The sequence below is a fragment of the Lutra lutra genome, chromosome 9 (genome assembly GCF_902655055.1).
Source record: "Lutra lutra chromosome 9, mLutLut1.2, whole genome shotgun sequence".
In the NCBI taxonomy this organism is placed as follows: domain Eukaryota; kingdom Metazoa; phylum Chordata; class Mammalia; order Carnivora; family Mustelidae; genus Lutra; species Lutra lutra.
The window spans coordinates 82,392,417-82,415,849 of NC_062286.1; the positions used below are offsets into that span (position 1 = coordinate 82,392,417).

Here is a 23,433-nt window from a genome sequence, read left to right on the forward strand (position 1 = left end):
TTTAATTGACCCCAGTCCAAAACACAAAGGACTTGCTGGGATCCACCAAGGCTGGATGTTGTCATCATGGACTGTGTTTATGCCAGGTCATCAGCAAACTTGGTCACAGGTGGTGTAAGCAAGGTCCTACAGGGTCAGAATGTTCTATTCATATTCTAGTCATCCCCAACTGAGAGCATCAGCACCTTGACCTATGTCTGACTCATTTGCAAACAGGCATGTCGGAGCCACACACACAGTAGCAACACAACCCTGAACTTCAGGTAGCCACATGCTCCAGGTTACTAAGGACTTAGGTACCCATGGTTAAGGGCACAAATGGCCCTGATTTGTCACCAGGGTGCAGTCATGGATGGACAATGCTGTGCCGTAGCTGGGGTTTCTTCTCCAGTGGGTCCTTATCAGCCTTCCTCACCCTGCCTCCTTATCACCTGTACAGATACCTGTGCAGGTCATTCTTACCTAGAATAGAACACAGGCTAACTGACCGTATTCAAACAGTTATAATATCTCATTTTGATAGGACATTTCATAGTGAGCCATGTTAATTCTTATTTTAGCCCCAGGAAGAATCCACAGTCCCAAAACAGTAGGTGATTCTCAAAGTCACCTGGCTGGTCAGTGGTGGAGTGAACCCTGCAGTCCACATCTTCGGATTACACCTTCCTGCAGACAAAGCCCCATCACACAGAGCAGCCTTCCTGTCGCTCCTCTAGAGCGTGGTGTGCGGCCCTGAGGCCTTCCCTGAATTTGCACAAAGAAAAGCAGCTCCCAGCATGGGGAGCCCAGCTCTGCCCTCCTATCTCCTTCATCCTGCCCCTTAAAAGTACCCCAAGGGCAGGACAGGTGCTTGAGAGGGCTTGACCCTGGTTTTGAATTCTGGGACTTCAGCTCCATGGTCGTTGTTGAAACTGCTTGCTCGTGCATGAAACCACTCTATTTTCAGCATTTTAAAGTTTCTATGAAGCTCTTCTTCCTGAATGCAATTCCTTCCTCTTTGTCTAAACCCAAATCACACTCTCAGTCTTCTCCTCGTGGCTGTACAAGGGCACTTAGGAACTTACCAGAAAGCAAACCAAGATAAGAGACAACAGAAAGAGGAAAGCATTTGCTTTGTACAACTCACCACGATCCCCTCTCTGATGTGGGGGTGTTCTTCCTGCCCCTGGGATTCTTGGCTTCCCAGTGGTGTAAATCTTACTGTGTGTCATCTTACCATGTTGCCATGCAGCAACATATGGAAATGCCACATACCTGTTCACATGTGTGCACACACACACACACACACACACACCCATACATTGTTCAAACCTCACTTGTGATCATGGCTATGAAGGACTATGATGTTCTAATATAATTTTTCATTACTTCCAAATATTTGCAAGTGTATAGCCACAGACGGACCACTCCCTAGGGTGGGCTATCCTGGTATCGTTCTTACATAGTCAGGAACTTGGCTTCTACTCTGGAGGAAGGTAGAATAAACACTTTAAACCACATGAAGGAGGAAAAAAATCTCCAATGAGTAATTTAGTGAGAGTTCCAGTAAAGAAGAGAGAAAATGTTTCTAGGAGAAAGAGGAAGGACTTAATAATTCTTACTGCCATTTTATTTTTTTAATTATATATATATTTAATTTTATGTGTATACACATATATAATACCCACATAATAGAGAACTTGACTTAATGAGAAGGGGTCTAAGATCCTTTACCTTTTTATTAAGGAAAGAAGAATGAATTACATCGAATACATGTTTCTTCTCCATCAGAAAACAATGAGAAAATCTGTAAATGTTTTCATTCAAACCACACATCTCCTTTTGTTTTATTTATTTGTCTGTTGGCTGCCTTTTCCTTCAAACAAGTTTGCAAAGATGACATTTATGTGTTTACATTGACAACATCCAAAAATGTTAGTGTGACCTTGGAGTGATTGTTTGGTCTTGTTCTAAAGAATCTGATCATTTTTCTTAGACTTAAGAATTTGGTGTACTCTGGGGATTGAAAACTGCATGATTTAATTTAGGTAGAGATAAGAATGTAACACCACTAAATATACAGACTTACTTAGTTAACCAAGCAAGTAAATCAGACATGCTTTGAGATGCTGTGGCTGCATTGAATTAATAATAATGCATTGAAGGGTAGATTTGACTAATGTGCACTCAATTTGAACAGCTCTTCACTTCCATCCTTTTTAAATATGGCTAAAAGTATAAAATTAATTATTTAAAACTATAGAAGGAATCTAACCTTCTCGACTTTTACCCCAAATTACAAAGTTAAAAAAAAAAATCGCAGTTGGTTGTGGCCCTAATGGAAAGCAGGTGTATGATACTCTGTTAAGCAGACTAATTGGAGGTGATGAGCTTTGCATTGCAGAAGGATCATTAGTGAGGGTGGGATTCTGCACTCCTTCAGTGCGTGGGCCTTGAGCCACTCACACATCTAAAGTATGATTCAGTTCGCAGAAATGCTGTTTATCGCCAGCTCTTCAGGAAAATACTGTTATGCAAGCTCAAGTCCCTTGGTACAGGAACCTTTTGGATTGCCAAGGGACATTTAGAAGGATTTGCTTTGTAGATTTCCTGATAGCTGGCAAATATCTTTGTAATTTAAAAATAAAGCTAGGGGTACCTGGGTGGCTCAGTGGGTTAAAGCCTCTGCCTTCAGCTCAGGTCATGATCCTGGGGTCCTGGGATGGAGTCCCCCATCGGGCTCTCTGCTCAGCAGGGAGCCTGCTTCCTCCTCTCTCTCTGCCTGCCTCTCTGCCTATCTCTGTCTGTGAAATAAATAAATAAAATCTTTTTTAAAAAAATAAATAAAGCTAATGGATGTCCATGATTGCTGTCTGTTATCTAAATGTGGAATAGCACCTTTTAACTGGTTCCTAGGATTGCTGTAATAACAACCCCCTGAGCTAACATTCATCGAGCTCACATTTGAGGCGCTTTATAGGTATCCTGTTCTTAAGTCTCAGCTTCTCTGTGAAGAGGAGAAAGCGAGGCAGAAAGAGGTGTGGTTAACTTGCCTGAGGTCACCCAGCAAGTGAAATGTCAGAGCTGCATTTATTTTTTATTTTTTTAATGTTTTTTTTTTAAGACTTTATTTATTTGACAGAGACAGAGATCACAAGTAGAGGCAGAGATCACAGAGAGCCCGATGCAGGGCTCGATCTCAGGACCCTGAGATCATGACCTGAGCCGAAGGCAGAGGCTTTAACCCACTGAGCCACCCAGAGCTGCATTTTGAACGCAGGGTCTGCCTTGTTGCCTCTTTGCCCGTGGATCCTGTGTGAACAAAGACTCAAGGGCCAGGAGGAAGAAGGAAGGAAGGACTGACCCGCAAAGGCTGAGGGATGACCCTTCTGCCTTTTTGTTCTTGAAAATGCTATAGAGAAAATGTTTCAGATCAGGTCATTTCTGAAAGACGGTAGATGAACATTCTCCAAGTCGTAGGGTTTTAGGTCTGAATGTTTCTAAAAGGTGTATTGACAAGGCCATGTGATACCTTTGTCAGAAAAGTGAAATAAAGAGGAAACAATGTCCAACATGTTAGAAGAAAGCCTTTTAAAAATTATACATACCTGGATTTACAGATTTGGTCACCGCGACCTGGCCTGGGACCCAAGGCCACTGCTCTGTGGAGAAACTTCTTTGGGATCCATCACCACCTCACCCCCAACTAACTTTTGTTCCTGCTCTGAGTGCACCAATGAACTATATGAGGGTTGAGCTAGGGGTCCTGTCCCTCCTGGAAGTTGTGGGGAGCAGGACCTGGTCCTCTCCCCCTCCCCCCGCCCCGCCCAAGACCCCAGCATCAGCCTCCAGGTTTGTGCTGGGCCCTTCTTAGAAAACCAGTTTCCAGCCATCAGCTTCTGGAAATAGGTTAGATCACCTGGGCCTCAGGGGAATTTCCCTTGTGTCTGGGGCTTTGTCCAGCTTCTGAGCCCAAGAGGCCCTGAGGGATGGTTTTTCTGTCTGGACAGTTGTAGGCTAGACCAAACACAGGGAACATAGCAGCAGTTCAGTGCTCCCTCTCCATCATGAGGTCCTGGCACCACCCACCCAAATCTGTCCTTGCCCCCAGCAAGCATCTGGTGATCCCCAGGAGCTGTGAGGGGTGTTGGGGGGAAGAGGCAGCAGGTAGAAGAAGCTCCCCCTGCCACCCCAGCCAGGCGGCAGCGCCACCCTTGGCCACAGTGTTCTTGCAGATTGTCAGGGTGGTGCACCTGTGCAGGTGCAGCGGCTTCTTTCACTGCAGCAGAGATACGAATTGATTTGTCTTTTGAAGACAGGAAAATGGCAGTGGGTGTCAGTCCACACCTTCTTTTTTATGCCACGTCTTTTTTTTTTTTTTTTTCCCCAAAGAATCAACTCTCCAGCTTTCTTTGAATGTTCTCATTACCTGGGTCCCCTGGCTGCCCCCTGGAGGCTGGCCCGGGCCGCCCAGCCTGGGCTGCGAGCGGGCACACCCCTCTCTTCCCAGCAGCCGCGCATCAGTAGTTCATCACGGCGCTTGGTGCTGCTGAGCTGACCTACTTTTCCTGTTTGCCCACAGCAGGCTAAGCCTGTTTAGCGTTGTCCAGAGGGGCTGGGCAGAGCAAGGAGCTTTCCGAGTTGTACAGATGGCAGTCTTCTGGGTGAACGTGGTTTAATCTGTTTGCCCTGTTTTCCATTAGTCTAAAGGGTTAGGGCCCAGTACCCAAGGTGATGTGGGGACAGGGTCCAAGCTCAGGCATCCTGTGTCCCAATTCAGCCTGTCTCCTGGAAATCCTGTGGCGTGTTGAATGATTGCTGGGAACCAAGGCTTTGCTCCAAACTTTAAAAACAGATTTCTAAATGAAAGCTCTTCAGCCATGTATCTCCTTACTGGGAAACTGCACTGAGTCCCAGGACCCTCTGCTTGCTGAGACTCGGGGTGGGAACTGTCCTTGCCCTCCCTCGAGGGGACTACCTTCTTGGGTGTATGTGGCGGGGCTGGGTGGCACGGTGGGGCAGCCGGGGGCGTGGAGGGACCGGCTAAAGCCACGGCCCTGCGGAAACAACTAGAGGTCATAATGAGTTAAGGATGGCAGACGTGGGGGCAGAGTAGGGGTGTTTCCCTGTCCTTGGATGGGACCAGAGCTGGAGGGAGGAAGAGGATGTTGTTACTAGTGTAGATGTCTGGGAACAGGGATGGAGGAGGGGTTAGTGTGATGGGACGGTGGCAGCTGGTCATCCAGGCCTGAGCATGGATGCCATGCTCCAGAACGTGGAGTGTGTCCCCCGAGCCGAGGTAGGTGTGCACTAGTAGGTGTGCATATCCCCCCCAAATACATAACACACGCTTACTGCTTTTATTCTTTGCTGAAATCTTGCTGCGTTGCTGCTTGTGGGCGTAGCATAGTGTCTGTTAGAGTTGTTCAGGGAAAAAACCCGTGGGATCAGATAGGCATGATTAAATAAGCTGACATATGAGAAAGCCAGAAGCTAGCGCTTTATCTTTTCCACTAACTCCTCCTGTGTTTGTGCATAGCAGAATGCCTTGTGAAAGGTGTCCTGGGCCTGCTCTTTCCGATGGCAAAGCCCTGACGGAACCGTCCTCACTCTGGGGCTTGTGTCTGAAACTCTCCTGGGCCCCCTGAAGCCACCACCCCCCACCCCAGCCTGGGGAGAGTCGGGCTGGAGGGCAAATCGTGCGTTTCCCTGGGTCGTTTCATTGGATATATAGGAGAGGAGAGAACGCAGTCTTTGTTTTCAAAAAGAAAAAAAAGACCTCCTACTTTCTCTTGCAGTTTCTTCAGTATTATCTGGCCAGATGGGAGGAGAGAGCTCTTCTAAAATGCCTTTCATTTACAATATGAATATCTGACTGTACAAAATGGTGAAACTGGAGGTTTCCAGTCCTGCCAGGGAAACACCCACTTGGCCTCTACACGGTGTGAAAGTCAGGCCTTTTTGGACCCTCTGATGGCTCTCCACTCGCTTAATGAATGGGCCCATCTCGGGCAGTGATTCCCCCACTGTCAACCGAGGACTTCCTGGTGGAGATGCTTGAAGCCTCTTCTCCTGGGTGGACTGGACGCTTCTTGGTCTGTGTTTGCGTCTGTAGGGCAGGCCTTTCCTCAGACTTTGTGTGTGCAAGGGGCTGTGTGTTTCTGGAAGGGAAAATGGAAGGCAGGTGTCCAGCGAGGCAGGGAAGGAAATGAGTCTATGCGGGAAATCATCCTCCATCCAAAGCTGGGTGGGGCGGGGGTGTGTGTGTCTAGAGATGGGATGGTTTCTACAGAACGTTCCTGCCTTACATCTCATGAAGGCAGCTTGTTCACTGGCATAGGCACCTCTTTTCCTTCCCACAACCCCCGTCAGGGGCTGCTTTTCCTGCGTGGGCTGGACCTCTCCTCGGAGCACCCCCTTGCCGGATTCCCTATGGCTCAGTCTGTGCACTGCGTCCCCGCAGAGGCACATGTGGGGTGTGGCGCCCATGAGAGGGGTGGTGACTTTGAGCAGGCAGAGAGATGTTGCCCAGGGCGTGAGGCCACCATCTGCTTCAACAGGTCTGGGTGTCTGTCCTCAAGGCCATTTTCCCGACTATGGGCACCAGATACAACCAGACTCGTGTCAGGTGGGGAGGCTTGTCCAGGCGGCTTGGTGCACCTGTCAGCCCTCCCTACCGCAAAGGAAGGCCTCACAAGCCAGCACCCGCCTCCCCTGGGGGGAATCATTCTCAATGGAATTGTACCACAGAGAGCCAACAGCAGGGACACCAGGGCCTCTAACTTCGTGGATACCTGTGAAAAGTGAACACGTTCAATACAAGTCACCATAGGGTCGTGCAGCATGAAGAGGGTTCCCATGGCCTCTTCTAAGCCCACGGGCTTGCCAGGAGCTGCCTGGCTTTCACAGAGGACAGACTGCATTCCCCCATTGAAACTATAAAGAAAAGAAAAATCTTTCAACGAGTGGGGAAGGAAGAGGACACAAAGTAAGGACGTTTGTACCAACAAGGTGTGTGGTGTTGGATGCGCGACTCGGAAGGTCCTGGTCACTCTCATTGCAGAGTCGTGGTCTCTGACCGCCGTGCTGTGAAAAAGGCAGTGATTCGCCTTTCTTGCCCACCATCCTCTGCTTAGTGCTTTGTAGGGGTGAGCTGCCCTCCTGGGTTTTGCATAGATGGGGGGGAAAGTGGGCATTGTCCCACATTTGCTGTGAGGTAGGCCTGCCCAAGGACTAAGGGAAAGGCCGCCATGCTCAGTGAAGGCAAGAAGGCAGAGGACATTCAATCTTAGATCCTGTCAACTCCCAAATTAATTTTGTTTCCTCCCGCAGTTAGCAGTTTGCATGAGACATTCCACATTTTTATTAAACTTTATTTGAAGCTCTGATGTGAAACCCCAAATTCCACAGCCTGGGTGTCCAAAACAGGCCTGGCCTCTTATTTCAAGGACATCTTTTCCCTTGGCTCTCCTTGCACACTTGAGCACAATGAGGATGAGTGTTCCCAGGCCGGAAGGAGCCTTCGTACCAACGGTGACATGGAGGGGAGACGCTGGCCGGAGCAGGGTTAATGGATTCATTTCTGTTTGTCAGTGGCCGCTGACGAGCAGTCCTCAACAAAGGCTCTCACTGACTCAGCTCTGAGCATGACTCATTAATCTCCTCTTCCCCTCTTGCTGAATTTTATAGGCATCTATTGTCCACACCCTGACCACACACTGTCCCCCATCGGATTCTCTGGTTGACTCAGGTTTTCGCTGTGGTGCCTAAACTCCTCATAAAGGGGCCCTCTGAAAGGAATCTGAAGTGATTGGGATGTAAGATTCATAGGTGGCAAGAATAATATGTCCTTCGAGGATGACCCTCACATCCAGATGTGGAGATGATTTTATTTTGGAAGTTCTTTGCTGACCAGATGGTGTCACTTTAAGTTTATTTTATAACAAAGTTTCTAACATTCTCTATCCACTCCTTCATTGCTCCGTCACTGTTTCCCTGAATAATGAATCATCAGACCCTTGGAAGGGGGACTCATGATCCTAACCAGCAGATAAAGCCTCAGTGTTGACTGTGGGGAACCTTTGGTATAATTCTCATGTGTTCGTGGAAGCTCGTTGAGGTTGGGGGCAGGGTGTCTCATCTCAGTGACTTCTGGGAACCAGGCCCAGTGAGGCCCCCACAAGGCTCGGGAGGCACGGCTACATGGGTGGCCAAGGGGGACTACGGATGGGCCTGTCCACCTTGCATTTTCCAGGTTGCTGGATGTGCCAGAGTATGGGGAACATTTCTCCGATGGAGGGGATTTGGGACTGCAGGAGCGGGTGGCACTCAGATTTTCACTGCCCGTTTCCTTTAGAAAAGCTATTTTTTCCCCCAGCAAATGAATCATTGCAACCAAAACAACATTCCCTGGAGAGGAAGAATTAAAATGTGGAAGTTATTTCCTAGCCTCCCCCAAAGGACAAAGGGAGACAAGTAAGCATGGCAGTTCATCAGTGACTGTTTTTCAAAGCCTTTCTATTTCTTGAGTATAATGAGGAACAATTGTTATCAAGTTTGCACATAGAAGATAAAGATGTTGATCCGAAAGGACATGAGGTCCCGTCACCAGATGCTGACTGGGAGGACAGAAGGCACACTCGCTATTGACAGTAAATAAACCCCAGTGGACTGGTGGGGAGGGATGCGTGTGTTTGGTATTGCCCCTTTTGATTTTGACACATTCTTTCTTTTCCTACTTTTTTTCTTTTTAATGAACTAAATTCACCGTATTTGGTCGGTACAGTGGGGAGGATACTAGGATTCCCCAGATAAGTTGGATCCTATAATTCAAACCATTTCTCAGCCAATTTGGAAATGTCATGGTTTCATTTTGTAAAAACAATGGCCTGCAACACAGTAGGCTTATAATAGTCATTTGGAAGAAAATTCAAGATGTTACGGAAGGACCCACTGACCTACCTTGGCTGTACAAAAAGAAAGTAAAAGACCCTGAAGAGGAAGGCTGAGTATTGATTCTTGTGATTCTATCTGGCCCCCAGCCTGTATTTGTAAATAAAGTTTTATTGGAACACAACAACACCCGCTCGTTTTCATATTGTCTGCAGTTGCTTTTGCACTACAACAGCAGAGTTGAGTAGTTGCAGCAGAGACTCTATGGTCTGCATCTAAAATATGTCCTAGGTAGCCCTTTGCAGAAAAGCATTGCCAACCTTTGCTTTCGAATAACGTACTCTACACGTATATTGCATGTCATCTTCTTGGAGACCCAGGAATGAGCTTTTAGTCCCCACGGGGGGTCTCTGTCTCCTGAATGATTCATTAACCTCCCACCTCCCTGCTGACATACTGTGGGACCCAGGGCAGATGTGCTATGAGAAAACAGTCATGCTGCCATTTGCTGGCCCCTGTTCACCCAGGGCCAAACTTCCAATCCATTGTATAGCAGTAGGAGGCTAGGAGAAAGAATGTTCCAGAACCCTTAAGGTAGAAACTTCACCTAGGTAATGAAAATGTCATGTGCTGACCTCACTTTTGTTCTTCCATTCAATTAAGGTCAATGGCTCTTTCTTGAGTACATCCTCAGTCATTCTGTGTTTATTCCATTCCCTTCTCTCCCTCCCTCCCAGCCTGACAATGACCAATCTCTGCTGAGTTCCCACTGGACACCGTGGGCAGGCCCACCACTCCAGGCAGTGTGTGGGCATGTCTGTTTGTCTTTCTGCCATGCTCCCTCCCCTCACTGCACACACACTTTTCAACTCTGACTGGTAGACAGGAACAATAATCCCACCCTGTTCAAAGGTGTTTTATAGGCTTAAGGACCAGTTTCTACTGCTTGCTATTTAGCTTGTTATTGTTACTGATATTGTGATCAATAGTAGCTAGAAATTTTTGAGGATTTATACGTGCCCGAGTCCTGTGCTGGAGGTTTCTCACCATTTCTCTTGTTTTTTTCTTGGCACCGGGCAACAAAGGAGGCCCTGCTGTATCCCCACGTCACTGGAGAGGCACAAGGGCTGGCAGCACACCTCCTTGCCCAAGGTCCCACCGAGCTACCGAAGGGCAGAAGCAGGGTCTCAGCTTGGGCCTGGTGACTCCAGCCCACCACGGCCTTTTCCTTTTCCCAGAGGTGGATGCCAGCCCCAGGAACTCAGAGACCCAGTGTGTCCTGCTAGCTCTGCCTCCTGTCTCAGCAGTTAGGGGACAGAGCCTAGCTGGTGCTCACTGGTCTTGCTGGCTTAGATTCTGCCACTGGGCTGCTTCTTGGGCCAAGCGCAAGGGGCTTTACCCACCCCATTCTGCTTGGCGCTCTCCACCACTCTGCTTGCTGGCAGCCGTACGTGGTCTCTGGAGGTGTGGCAGGAACACCCATCTGTGGGTGCCTCACGGCTGGTAACATACTCTTCCCACCCATACAGTCCTTCCTTTCTCTGGGCAGGAGCACCTCTTGGAAATGTTGTCTGTGTGGCTCCATTCACCCTGCAGGGACCTTGCTGCTGTGCATAGAGCGTGTTCATTGAAATTTAAGGCCAGTCAGAAGAAAGGATGATCCTGGAGTCTCCTGCCTTAGCAGGGCCTCAGGCCCCCACTGGGAATGGAAAGGTTAGGACCATGATGGGGGGCTGGCGTGGGATGGGTGGGCATGGGTTGGATGGGCATGGGGTGGACAGGCCTCACCTTGAGGCCTGGCTGCAAGCATCCCACTGGCACTTTTCTGCACCCATGCATGCAGACCTACTTCTTATGAACAGCTCACACCATCGCTGCCTGGTGGATATCAGCTTCACTTTAGGAATGAGGGAAACAGAAACTCAGGAAGTTTAAGGGACTTGCTCAAGGTCATAGAGTAAGTGGGTTGGAATTGAAATTTAAATCAGCCTGTCTGGGAAGTCAGAAGCCGGACCACGCGCAGTGGGCCATGGGTAAAGTACTTGAGTCCCCTCGGAGAAGGCACAGCCCAGGGTGGCTTCTGCTTACAGGCCCTGTGTCCATGAGCAGGTCCCTCAGAAGGGTGGCACTTCCTGATTTGTAAGGGGAGGTCATCAGAGCCAGCCGGTTCTACCCATAGAACCAGATGGAGATAAAATGAGATTAGAGTTTTTCAGCATTTTGCCCTGGCAGGGGGTCAGTGAGGAAGCCTTGGGCCCTTCCTGCAGAATGTGAAGGGGCTTTTGCCTTTAGTTAATAGCTCTTGCACACACAGCAGTTTTTGTTTTAATTTGTGGTCTTCAGGACATAGTTGTGCCTTTAAATGTACTTTGTGAGTACTGTTATTCTGGACTCACCACAGTCATTGAGAGATTTGTGGAAGTCAGGGTTGGGCATTCACACCAGAATTCAGACGGGGTGTGGCTCTGGCTCTGTCTGACCTTCCTTTCTTCCCCCCGCCTGCCTGTCCATCCCTTGCTTCTCTCCTTCATGCCTCAGATACTTACTGAGTGCTCAGTATGGGTAAGGAGCAGGGCTGGGCATGATGGTATGTGTGAAGATGGGTTATGCCTCATCCTTGACATCAAAGAAGATGACCTGATTTTGAGTGTTGGCTCAAAATGAGTGGCTACTTTCACATGTACAAACTTAATTCATTCTAGAATTGCAGCTGTCCTCTGAGGGAGCTACACCTCGCCTCTCTGATCAGAACCTCAAGGGCCTTCCCATTCATGCAGAACGAAAACCAACCTTTGTCCCGTATGGATGCCCATGGCTCACTTCCCTCAGGTCATAGCTCAAACGTGGTCTTTTTTTTTTTTTAAGATTTTATTTATTTATTTGACAGACAATGATCACAAGTAGGCAGAGAGAGAGGAAGGGAAGCAGGCTCCCTGCTGAGCAGAGAGCCTGACACGGGTCTTGATCCCAGGACCCTGAGATCATGACCTGAGCTGAAGGCAGAGGCTTTAACCCACTGAGCCACCCAGGTACCCTTCAAACGTGGTCTTAGTGGGCCTTATGTGAGTCCCTAAAATACCAGAGCAGGACTCGAGCTTACTACAGTAACCCCAACCAACCCCCAACCCTGCATCGTGTCTCCTTTATTTTTCTCCAAAGAAGTTACAAGCAGTTGACTTATTTACTTATTTACTTATTTATTTGCTTGTGGCTTGCTCCCATCACCCTCTACCTGCCCCCACCCTCTAAGAGCCATGAAAGCAAGGGCTTTGCAGGTTGCTTGGCACTCAAGGACTACCTGTTGAATCACCAAACATCACGTTAGTGCCTCAATGAATACACCCCATTACCTCTTCACAGAGAGAAGCCGTGTGCAGGGACCAGAGGGCTCAACATGGTTCAGCTTCAGTTTTTCCCAAATTAGATTCTACACAATCTAGATTCAACACAATCCCAATCAAGGTTGCAGCAGCCATTTTTATAGAAATTGACAATGTAAATTCCAAAAATTTGCAAGGAAATGCAAAGACCTAGAATAGCTAAGAATCTTAAATAAGAAGCACAAAATTGGAAAGCTCACACTACATTCTACCAAGAATCCCTATAAAGCCAGAGGAGTTAAGATTGCGTAGAACTGTCTTAAAGATAGACAAATACAAGATACCACAGAGTTGGGAAACAGAGCAAGCTTCCCTAAAGAGCAGATTAGCTGCCTTCAAATCATGTGCTCAGCATGTTTCCAGGTGAAGTGCCTCTCAGTTGAAAGCTATGGGCTCAATTTTCCATCTGATCCAAGTTCAATGATTATGTATAAAATCTAAAAACAGAGAAGATGGTATATTCATTGTATTTTTTTGAGACTGAAAATTGGATCTACCACTTTAAATTAAGCAATTCTGTATCTGGAAAAGGGGTATTTGAAAGTTGAAGAAAAATGTTGCACATACTACGTGTAAATGTCACTAACATGTAGTTTAAAGATAAGTTTAGCACTACCTCAGGCAGGCGGTTAAGGACAATATCACAGAGATCGTATTGTTAATACTCTTGGTATGATGTGATAACAATGGCTCTTTACCACTGTGGGCTTCCTCCTAAAAGCCTATATGCCCAGTCTGACCGTAAGAAAAACATCAACAAACCCAAATTGAGGGATGTTCTACAGATAGTCCCCCAAATTTTCAAGGTCATCCAAAACAAGGAAAATGTGAGAATCTATCACGTCTACGTGATGCCTAAGGAGACACAATAACTAAGTGTAATGTGGTGTCCTAGATGAGATCTTAGGACAGGAAAAGGACATTAGGTAAAAACTAAGAAAATATTAATAAAATATGGACTTTATTTAACAATAGTCTTTCAATGACGATTCATTAATTGTGACAAGTGTACCATACTAATGTAAGGTGTTAATAATAAGGGATACTGGATGCAGGGTATGTAGGAACTGTCTGTAATGCCTTTGCATTTTCTGAAAAGGCGAAAGAGTTCTAAAGAACAAAGTTAATTTTTAAAAATGTTTATCCTGTGTGTCTGTGTGCCACCGAAACCCTGTAGATAGATAAACCTGAATAGATTCTATAAATATACATATAGGATCATATGAGACATTTGATCAAAATGCCACTGCAATTCAATAGGGAAAGAAATGTCTTTTCAGTAAATGATCCTAGAGTACCTGAATGTCCAGATTGGAGGGGGAAAAATTTTAATTTGTAATGGATTATAGATCTTAATGTAAAAGCTAAAATGATAAAGCTTCTAGAAGAAAACAGGATAATTCTTCATGACACTGAAGTGGCAAAGATTTCTGAGGACACACAAATCACTGACCATGAAAATAGAAATTTATGAACTGGACTTTATCAAATTTAAAAGTCACCATCAAGAATGTGAAGAGGCCAGCCACAGACTGGGAGAAAATGTTCACAAATTGATATCTAGATCTAGTAGAGTCCTGTATGTGGAAGAGAGAAACTTCTACAGATCGGTACAAGGAAGACAAACAGCCCAATTTTTAAGAAGAAAGAAGAAAAGAGGCAAGAAAACTTGAACAGACACCTCGCAAAAGAAGCTATCTCAGTGGTCAATAAGCACATGAAAAGATACTCAACACCATGAATCTTAAGGGAAATGCAAATTCAAATCCCATTGAACTCCCACAACACACCCACTAGAATGACCAGAAGCAAGAAACCATTACCAAGTGTTGGCAAGAATGAGCCACTGGAACTCTCACAGGCTCCTGGTGCAAAAATAAATTGTACGTTCACTTTGGAAAACAGTTGGCACTTTTTAATAAACTAAGCATGCCGCTACGCTATGATACAATAGTTGCACTCTGAGATATAAACACCCAAGAGAAGGAGCACTTGAGACTTGAGTGTAACTTATACTGGTGCTGTTAATTTTGACCCCTAGGGCAGGTGGTGTCTGCCAACCTTCTTCACTTATAAAGTTGCCCTTCTCCTTTGTAATTAATAAATATATTGAGGGAGATACTTTAAACTATGCAGATATCGTATCTTCACAAACTGTTCCATATTAATTTCAGCATCCATCAATGGAGCTTGCCTGCAACAGTTATTACTACGAGGTACTGGTGGTGATTTTCTGTTTCCTATATTCCTTCAACATTTATGAATTGGAGTTGTTCTGTAAAGGAGATCTGCCCCCCCCACCAAGTGCCCCTTTATTTATTTGTTTAATTATTTGTATCCGTATGGACTCATGAATAGTTTCTTCTTTGGGTTATAATCTATCATTACTGATTTTGTGGCTTAAATAGTTCCAAGGATCTTCTCTGCTAGGCTCTCTTTCCTCAGCCTCTCATCATTATCATGTTATTATTTCTTGAGTGTTTAGTTCCTAGAGGCATGTGCCTATCCTTCAAATGTGGGGAAATGTAAATTTTTGAAAGACTCCAAATAGATTGTGTTCCAGAAAATCCAAGAAACCCAGAACTGAAAGAGCCTCTCAGGAACGAACATTACTGGCATGCTGGGTATCCTTCCTGTCCCCCTCCAAGCCTCTCCACCCTTCTCTCTGCACCTGGAGTTCCCCCCCACTGACGATGTCATGGGCCCCCCGCCTCAGCCTTCTGGGTGGTGTAGCCAATAGGAGACACCAGCGGGAAATGGGACAGGTGGAGAGGGAGGTGAGGTATTCATTCCCTTGACTTCTCTCTTAATGAAAAGTTTTCTTCAGGCTGGCTGCATCCTTCCACCAAATGCCCCCTCCCCTCTATGATACACTCCTTCCAGGTCTGGGAACCTATTTCCCTCTGGTCCCTTCACCCTGGGAGGTGTTAACAGCTTGTCTGATACCAATCCTAGGTAACCATGCCATCTCTCTCGGTTCCCCTAGACCCCACCCACACCTTTGTAACAAAGTCTCATTTCCTGTTGGGATTTTGACCAGTAGATATCATAAATGTGTAAGGCACTTAGAACATGTGGTTGTCCTGAGTAAAGATTCTGTAGCTTCCCTCCATTGTCCACTCTGGGGGTTGATCACATCAACAGTTATTTTCCCAGCCCCAGGCATGAGAAGAGTGGTTGCCGCCTCTTAAACTTCTCAGCTGTTCTTTTAACCAGAGTTCACAGAAAAAGAATTTCTGTCTTTTGCCCCCCCCCCCCCCCACCGCCGATCCTGTGTACCTTTGGGCCCTGTCTAGCTCCTCCACATCCTGAAATAAGAGGATGGCTCAAAAATACAGGGGTGGGGGGTACAGCCGTGTTCATAGAGGCACCACTTGTGATAATCAGAAGGTGGAGGCCGCTCAGTGTGCGTGGATGGATGACTGGGTAAATAAATGTGATAGAAACACAGTGGACTGTTATTCAGCCTTAAAAAGGAAGAAAATCCCCATAGACGTTATGACATGATAAACCTCAAGGACATTATGCTAACATTGAAATAAGCTTGCCACAGAAGGAAAAATACCGGATGACTCCAGTTATAGGAGGGGCGTGGAGTGGTCAGATGCAGAAAGTAGAGTGGTGGCTGCCCGGCCTCGGGGAGAAGGAATGGGGAGTTAGTGATTAAAGGACACGGAGTTGCAGTTTTGCAAGATGAAAGGGTTTCTGGAGCTGGTGGTGATGGTTTTACAACAGTGTGAATGCACTTAACCCCTGAACTGTCCACTTAAAAGTGACACATTTTATGTAATGTGTATTTCACTGCAGTTTCTTTAGTACAAAAAAATAACAACAGAAAACAACCATGGAGGGGCCCCTGGGTGGCTCAATAGGTTAAATGTCAGCCTTGCCTTCAGCTCAGGTCATGATCTCAGAGTCTTGGAATGAGGCTCCCTGGTCAGCAGAGTGTCTGCCTCTCTCTCTCCCTCTGCCCCTCCCCCACCACTCATGCTTTCTCTCTCTCTCTCTCTCTCTCTCTCTCTCTCTAATAAAGGGAGGTTATGGGAGACAATAGGCTCAGTAGGGGTGGAGCTCCCATTCCCCCGGGGAACTTGGCTTAGGTGACTTCTCTTCACACAAATGCAGTTGAGCAGAACAGTGTAGACAGGGATCACGTGAGAAGAATCAGGCAAGGAAATGGGAGGGACAAGGAAGAAGTGAAGTAGGTGTAGGTCATCAGGGCTTCATGGATTCAGGAAATGTTTAAGGACCAACAAATATAAAACAGAGAAAATGGGGTTGATAAAGAACAGCTATTAGTCACTTGTAAATTTTCACTAATGACTAAGCAATCCCAGTAATCACGGTAACCCCAGGATTCCGGAACCTCAGGAAATCAGCGGGAAGCCCACATCCCTCCCATGAACATGCTCTGTCTTGGGGGGACCCTGGTGAAGGGCTTGGCTTGGCTGGGTCCTCGCTTACGCCCTGGACACATGCATAGCGGACACTTTCCTGGGAGCACAGACCTAGCACCATGTTTTTCGTGTCTTAAAACTTTGACCAGATTCCATCTGGAAAACATTAAGCACATGCCCATTTGCAGATGTGGTAACCCATATTAATTATGACACAAGCCTCCACTGTTGAATGGTATGTCTCACAAAGCTATCCTTAAAACATGGTGGCCGTTGACTGAATGGAGTGTGTGTGTAAACAGAGCGTAAGCTTTGGAACTGCAGAATTCTCCCTCCTCCTCCAGTTCCCACCAGTCCCAGTGTAGCCAATGCACGTACCAAACCAAAATCACAAAACCAGATTATCTTAGACAAAGATTCATTTGCCCCATTAAAACGTATCTACCCCTTGAAGTTTTGAGAGTGTTAATGTATTTGCAAAGTGTCGGGTTTTGAGTTCTGAGTTCAGACCCTTTGAGAACAGAGGCGTGTGGGCAATGGTGACTCAGCTCTTCCGGGGTCCCCACCCTTATCCCAGTCACTCTGCCTGCTCGGCCACCATAGGCTTCACCTCCATTCCCCTGCAGGCTCTGGCCTCATGGACACCCGGAGATTGTTTCAGCTCAGAGGGCTGGCTGGAGGAGGCCCACCCCAGACAGGACCCTGGGAAGAGTGTGAATAGAATAAGGAGTCCGAGCCATGGCTCTGAGGCGTAAAGACTCACAGGCCTGCGTGTGGCGGAGGAACCTGGATCTATAGGGCTTAAGACATCCAGCCAGCTGTCTGGGAGAGTGCAGGCTCTGGGCGGTGAGGTAGTCTCTGATGACTTCGGGCTACAAGAACATTCCTGGATTGTTACTTAATTTTTTGCATCTGTACACCTCAACTGTCTAGGGAAGTATAAATGCCTTAAAGGAAGGATTAGGGTGCTGTTTTTTCCTGGCTGCATGTAAGAGGGGTTTGTGTATTTGAATGAACAGATATATAAATGATGTCTGTGTTTTCCACTGTCATGGGCACCTTGCAGGTTTAAGATCTGGGATAAACAGATACTTTCTTGAGCTGGGTCTAGACAATGGCTGTCAAAGTGTGATCTGGGGACCCCTGGGGAGGTCAAAACAACTTTCCTAACAGTAACACATTATTTGCCTTTTTTTCTCGTGTATATACAGTGAACATTTCTAGAAGCTCTTTGACTTCTGATAACTGCATGGCTCTGACATCTAACGGAATGAGTGCTTGCATATTTAAAATTTCTCAGTTTGAACCTGCATACACAAGAGCTCTGCAGTGTCCTCAGTCACTGTTGAGAGTGTAGAGGGTTTTGCTGGAACCCAAGTTTGAGAAGCTCTGGGCTCAGGCTTGTAGGTTAGATGAGAACAAAGTGATGATACCCAGACAGACCTGTACGAAAGGTCTAGAAGCCGAACAATAATCATCTGTTCTTTTTTTGCAGGAAAAACTGCATAGAAAATCTAATGGATGAAGATGAGAAAGACAGGGCAAAGAGGTAAGAAGAAGTGGGTTTCATGCCTCGGCCTGTTCCCTGTGGTCTGCCAGGCTTCAGAGTGTTTGTCCTCACTCAGTATGGATGAGAACACCGGCAAGACAGGCTGCTGGGGACAGGCTCTTGGTATCCACTGTCCTTGAAATACTGCAGTGCTCTACTTAAAAAAAAAAGACATGTAGACCAGCTCCCTCGATTTTGTTCCTTATCCTGAAATTCCTCATTGTCTGGGATTTGCCAAGTGGTTTATATTTTTCAAACGTTTGTGTATGAAGCCTTTCAGAAGCCACTGGTTACCGCTTTCCCAGCACAGACACTGCTTGGTAAGGCAGCCTGGCCAGGCATGTCTGGGTTCAAATCCTGGCCCCACTGTGGGAGCTGCCCGGCTTTGGACAATAACAGGGATCATCCTTCCCACACACTGAGCACGTAGTAATCATCCTCACGCACTAAGTCTTCCATATACCCGGTCCCAGTTTCTTCATCGGCACTTGGAGGTCCCATATCTTATGCACTTATGGGGTTGGCCAGAAATCCTAGCTTGGTAGCTGGTGTGTCAGAGCTGTTATAACCCTATCCTTGCTTATTCCTACACTGGGTATTTATTGAACTCCTACTGTGTGTGGAGTCATGGAGTTGATAGTTTGAAGGTAAAGAGCCCTCGAATGTTCTCAGTATCACACAGTTTGCCCCCAGGGGGCTTCAGGGCAATAAAGATGACATGAGGAGGACACAGGTGAATGGAGGTGGTCGGTAGGTGACGACAGACCATCAGGCTACAGGTGACAGACCTGGCAGTAGAGTGTACTCTCCAGGGAAAGCCTTCACTCAGGCCTGAGGACAAGCCTTCTTCCTCCGGTCTCATCTTTCTGCTCCCGCCATTGTGTGTGTGTGGGGGGTGGGGGGGGTCTCCAGTCCTCTGTGGCAGGCTCTCAGACAGCTGCAGAGCTGAAAGCTTTGCCTGCTTCGCTACACAGGACCGACGGCCTCGTTGTCACTTGAATCCTCCAGCTGCAGTGGTGGGCCCTCAGAGGTCCCCTAGTTTGGCATCCACCTTCCATGGCACCTGTTGGGGGTAAAGGGTGGCAGGCATGGGAACAGCAAATCCCCGGCCACTCCAGACCTGCCCACTGTGAATCGCAGGGCACAGGGAGAATCTGCATTGCTTGTCAATTCCCCAAGTATTTCCTTATAGAACAATCAGGGAGCCGCAGAAATGGCTAGAGGTATAGGTGAAACGGGGTGGGCCCAGAGCCGAGATGGTTGGAACTGGAAGGTCAGGACTGGCTGTTCACCATACACTTATCTCTGCCGGTCCATGTTCAAAACTTTTCTCAGGGCGCCCGGCTGGTGCACTTGGTAGAGTGTCTGACTCTCAGTTTCGGCTCAGGTCATGACCTCAGGGTCCTGAGTTGGACCCCATGTTGGACTCTGTGCTCAGGGTGGAGTCTGCTTGAGAGTCTGTCTCCCTCTCCCTCTGCCCCTCCCGCTTATGCTCTTTCTCTCTCTAAAATAAATAAAATCTTTTTTTAAAAAAAGGAAAAGAAAATGTTCTCTAACAAAAATCTACATAGACAACAATTCAAGCAACACCCCAGTTTATTCTGAAGTAACACGCCCTCTCTTGGCATGAGGAACAGGGCTCCCCACAGCAGTGCTTCTCAGACCTTAAGCCACAACCTCCGAAGGTCACAGAATCCGTGGGGTCCCAACTAACAAGTGGATGAACAGACCAGCCCAGAGCAGATGAGCATGGAATCCCCCTGCCCTCCGTCATGGGCAGGCTAGCTTCTAGCTTCCAGTTCTTTCCTCCACGTGTTTGGCCTCTCAGTCCCCTCGCAGGTAGCCATGGAGTAGGCTCAGAGGTGGACACCAGCCCTGTCCCAACTCGTGAATTCCAGCACACCCTCCCCTCTCTCAGCTACTGCCTTCTCACCCACACCATCAGGCAGTCATTTCTGCCCTGCCCTCCTCCAGGCTGATTTTTGGAATCAGCCACAAAATACACAGAGAAGCTCTCGTGTGTGTATGCACGCACATGTGCACGTATGTTAATCATCACATGTATGTGAAAATGCAGGACAATTTCATACAATTTCATACCCTACATTGACAGGGTATTCTTGTTAGCATCACGAAAAGCTCAGCAGCGATGGCCAGTGGTCACGGACTGCTTCCTGGATGCCCTAACCCTTTGATGTTAAGTCCTTTTCTGTGCATTCTCTCACAGCCTCTCAACATTCCTTTGAGGCATTGTTTCCCTGTTACGCCCATTCTATGGATGAGGGAACTAAGGCTCAGTACCTGCACACATCCAGGACAGTGAGGCCGCTGGCCAGCCTTCACCCCCTCTTGACCTCAGAGGGGGAACAGGTCTAGAATGTTTGGTAATACTCATATCCGTTTGCCAGAACACCAGAAATAACACCAGAAATAATACCCCTCATAACATTTGGAAAAAACCGGGACAAAAGGACCACAATCCTAAGATTATCTGCATTTTATTTTTTTTTTATATAAAGATTTTATTTATTTATTTGACAGAGAGAGATCACAAGCAGGCAGAGAGGCAGGCAGAGAGAGAGGAGGAAGCAGGCTCCCTGCTGAGCAGAGAGCCTGATGCGGGGCTTGATCCCAGGATCCTGAGATCATGACCTGAGCCGAAGGCAGCGGCTTAACCCACTGAGCCACCCAGGTGCCCGATTATCTGCATTTTAAAACCTCTACTTCTAGCAGGCTCTGTAGCAGCATGAGAGGCCCTTCCCCTAACCCCACCTGGAGGTCTGATAGGAACAGTTTGCACTCACATGATTTTGTGTGTGTGTGTGTGTGAGATTAGAAATGCTCAGCTTCAGCTCAAAACCCTCATTGTCTCCAGAAAACACGCGCTCCATTGGGCAAGTTTTCCAAAGCTTTAGGGGATTCCTGGTTTGTTTGGATTGTTTGATCAAGTTATTATAAACCAGGACACAGTTCCGCTTTCTTCTGTGAATTCCCATGCAAATCCAGGGAGTTTTGAGTGCCCGTTGTATGTCAGAACTGATTGCTGGTTTTTTTTTTTTTGTTTGTTTGTTTTTTTTTGAGAGGAAAAATGCAAAAACTCGGGCCTTGAACTTAAAAAAGGGAACAGTTTGATGGAGAGACATTTGGAACCCCCAGATAACGAGGTTCCCAGTGGACCATTTTGTGGTCCAGTCATACACCTGCTTTTCTAATTCTGGTGTGACGTAGTTTTGTGGTGTGTGTGTGTCTGTGTGTGTGAGTGTGGTCATCCAGGAAGCAGTGGGCAGGAAGTGCACAGCTTAAAATGAGACAGGCCTGCCTTTGACTCCTGACACTTTTACTTTCTGTCCTCAGAAGAGCTACTACACTTCTCTTCACTGCAGTTTCTTCCTTTGTGAAATGGGGCTGATGATAGTAGCAGCCTCTTGGTAGGGTTCTGGCAGGAATTAAAGGAACACTGGAGAGGACACGGGGCTAATAAGGAACACTAAGGTGTCCAGAGCCCTCACTGTGTGCCTACAGCATTTTGCAGGCGTGACCTCTGTGATCCTCACAGCAACCCCACAACCTCGGTTATTATTGGCCCCATTTTACAGCCGAGAAAGCCGAGGCGTGGGATCACACAGCCAGTCAGTGGCAGGCAAGGATTCAAATTCAGGCATTATTCCGAGTCTGGGCTCCTAACAACTTCCCATGACAGTAAGTAAATGGAAGCCTTTTGGGTGACCACGTGCCCAAGGGGTAGGGGGCAGAGAGTCCCATGGGAATCCTGGCTTTCCAAAGAAAGCCAGTGTCTGTAACTTGGCAGTATTGCTTCCCTCATTTCTTAAGAGAACGGAACACTAAGAAGAAACTCGTTCATGATGGACTCTTCCTTCTGTCCCATATTAAGTGATTAGTTCATTAGCATTCATTAAAGTGACATTCATCTCCTACCAGCTGCGAAGTTTTGTTTCCATTACTGCGTATGTTTTTGTCGCAGGAGGGAAGACGTGTAGTGAGATTAGAGCCGTTGCTGCCTTTTATTAATAAGAATGAAGAGTGTCAGGCAGAAGGAGCCAATTCTTGGCGTTCTCATTACAGCGAATGCTGGTTTGCACACACAAGCTGAAGTCAGGCAAGAGGGAGATCCAGGACGGCAACCGAGAAGCCCATACATGCACGTTCGCAGAAGCCAGCGTTGCAGAAGGAAAAGCCTCAGTTGCTGGGAGGCTGCTCATTTCTCCTGGTTTCCCCAGGGGTAATTTATCAATGTGGACCAATGACTGAGACCATTCAATCACCCTCTGGTCCGTATTTGTTACCTAAGTAATACACTAAACAAGTGGAAGAAAATGAGGAGGCTAAGCAACATTACCCTGCCCTCAGAGGGCTTCGGGTAAGCCGGAGAGGCATTCTGGAAAACAAACATAAAGGAAGAGATGTATCCTGCAGGGTCTGTGTTGAGCAGAGCTGAGGTGATGATCGGAATTCATAAGCTCTGTTTCTCAGCCAAGTGCTCTTGCATGGAGAGGAATATGGTTAAGAGGAGGAGACTGGCCTCATTTTATTGTTTCATTGCTCTGGATGTAAATTCTGTAGGTCTGAAAGGAAAAGCTGGTCTGATCCATGAAAGTTGTAGCCCACTTGGAGAACTCCAAGTGGGAGTTCTCCTGATGCCTCTGGGTGCAGGCTCGGTGCAGAATGAAAAGCCTGGCCCTCTTCATGATGGCTTGATGTTTCCAGCTGGAGCCGATCATGCTAATTTTGCTGGGATTTTCCTTCATAGGCTCTTGACTGGGGAGTTATGCACATCATCGTAAGCCCCAACACAGGGAGGAAAAAATGGCAGGAAGGAATGTTTGAGACTTCCTTTCTGTTTGTTTTGTTTGGTGATTAAGGCAGTAGCAGGCCTTGCAAGAACATAGATATATCAGGACACACAATTCATTCATATTACCCTGTAATTTCCAGATGAGTGATTCTGTATTCCAAACAAAGGGGAAAAGTAGAACCATACTTGCAGGCAGAATGCTAATTCTGACTGTGGCCCAGTAAACAGCAGAATGGAAAAGGGGCCTCCCTCTGTTTGGGGCTCTTGGCTTCGACCCTGGTGGGGTACTTTGGTTGGCTAAGAAGAATTGTCAGAAGGAGAATTGTGTGCCTGGTAGGCTTAGAAACTTGGGAAAGCCCTAGCCTAGGGACACCCAGAACCCCTCTGGGAGCATCTGAGGCAAAGAGGAATTCACTAAAAGCC

The 23,433-nt window shown here is 47.1% G+C and overlaps 1 protein-coding gene across 5 annotated transcripts in view; it reads left to right on the forward strand.

Moving 5' to 3' along the window:
• Positions 1 to 23,433, forward strand: part of NPAS2 (neuronal PAS domain protein 2) — a 153,502-nt gene that overhangs the window by 53,907 nt on the left and 76,162 nt on the right. For all 5 annotated transcript variants that reach the window (XM_047745027.1, XM_047745029.1, XM_047745030.1 and 2 more), the window contains exon 2: positions 18,144 to 18,197. In XM_047745027.1, coding sequence (XP_047600983.1) covers positions 18,166 to 18,197 — 32 coding nt within the window. In that variant the 5' untranslated portion in view covers positions 18,144 to 18,165. The remainder of the gene's footprint in view (positions 1 to 18,143; positions 18,198 to 23,433) is intronic.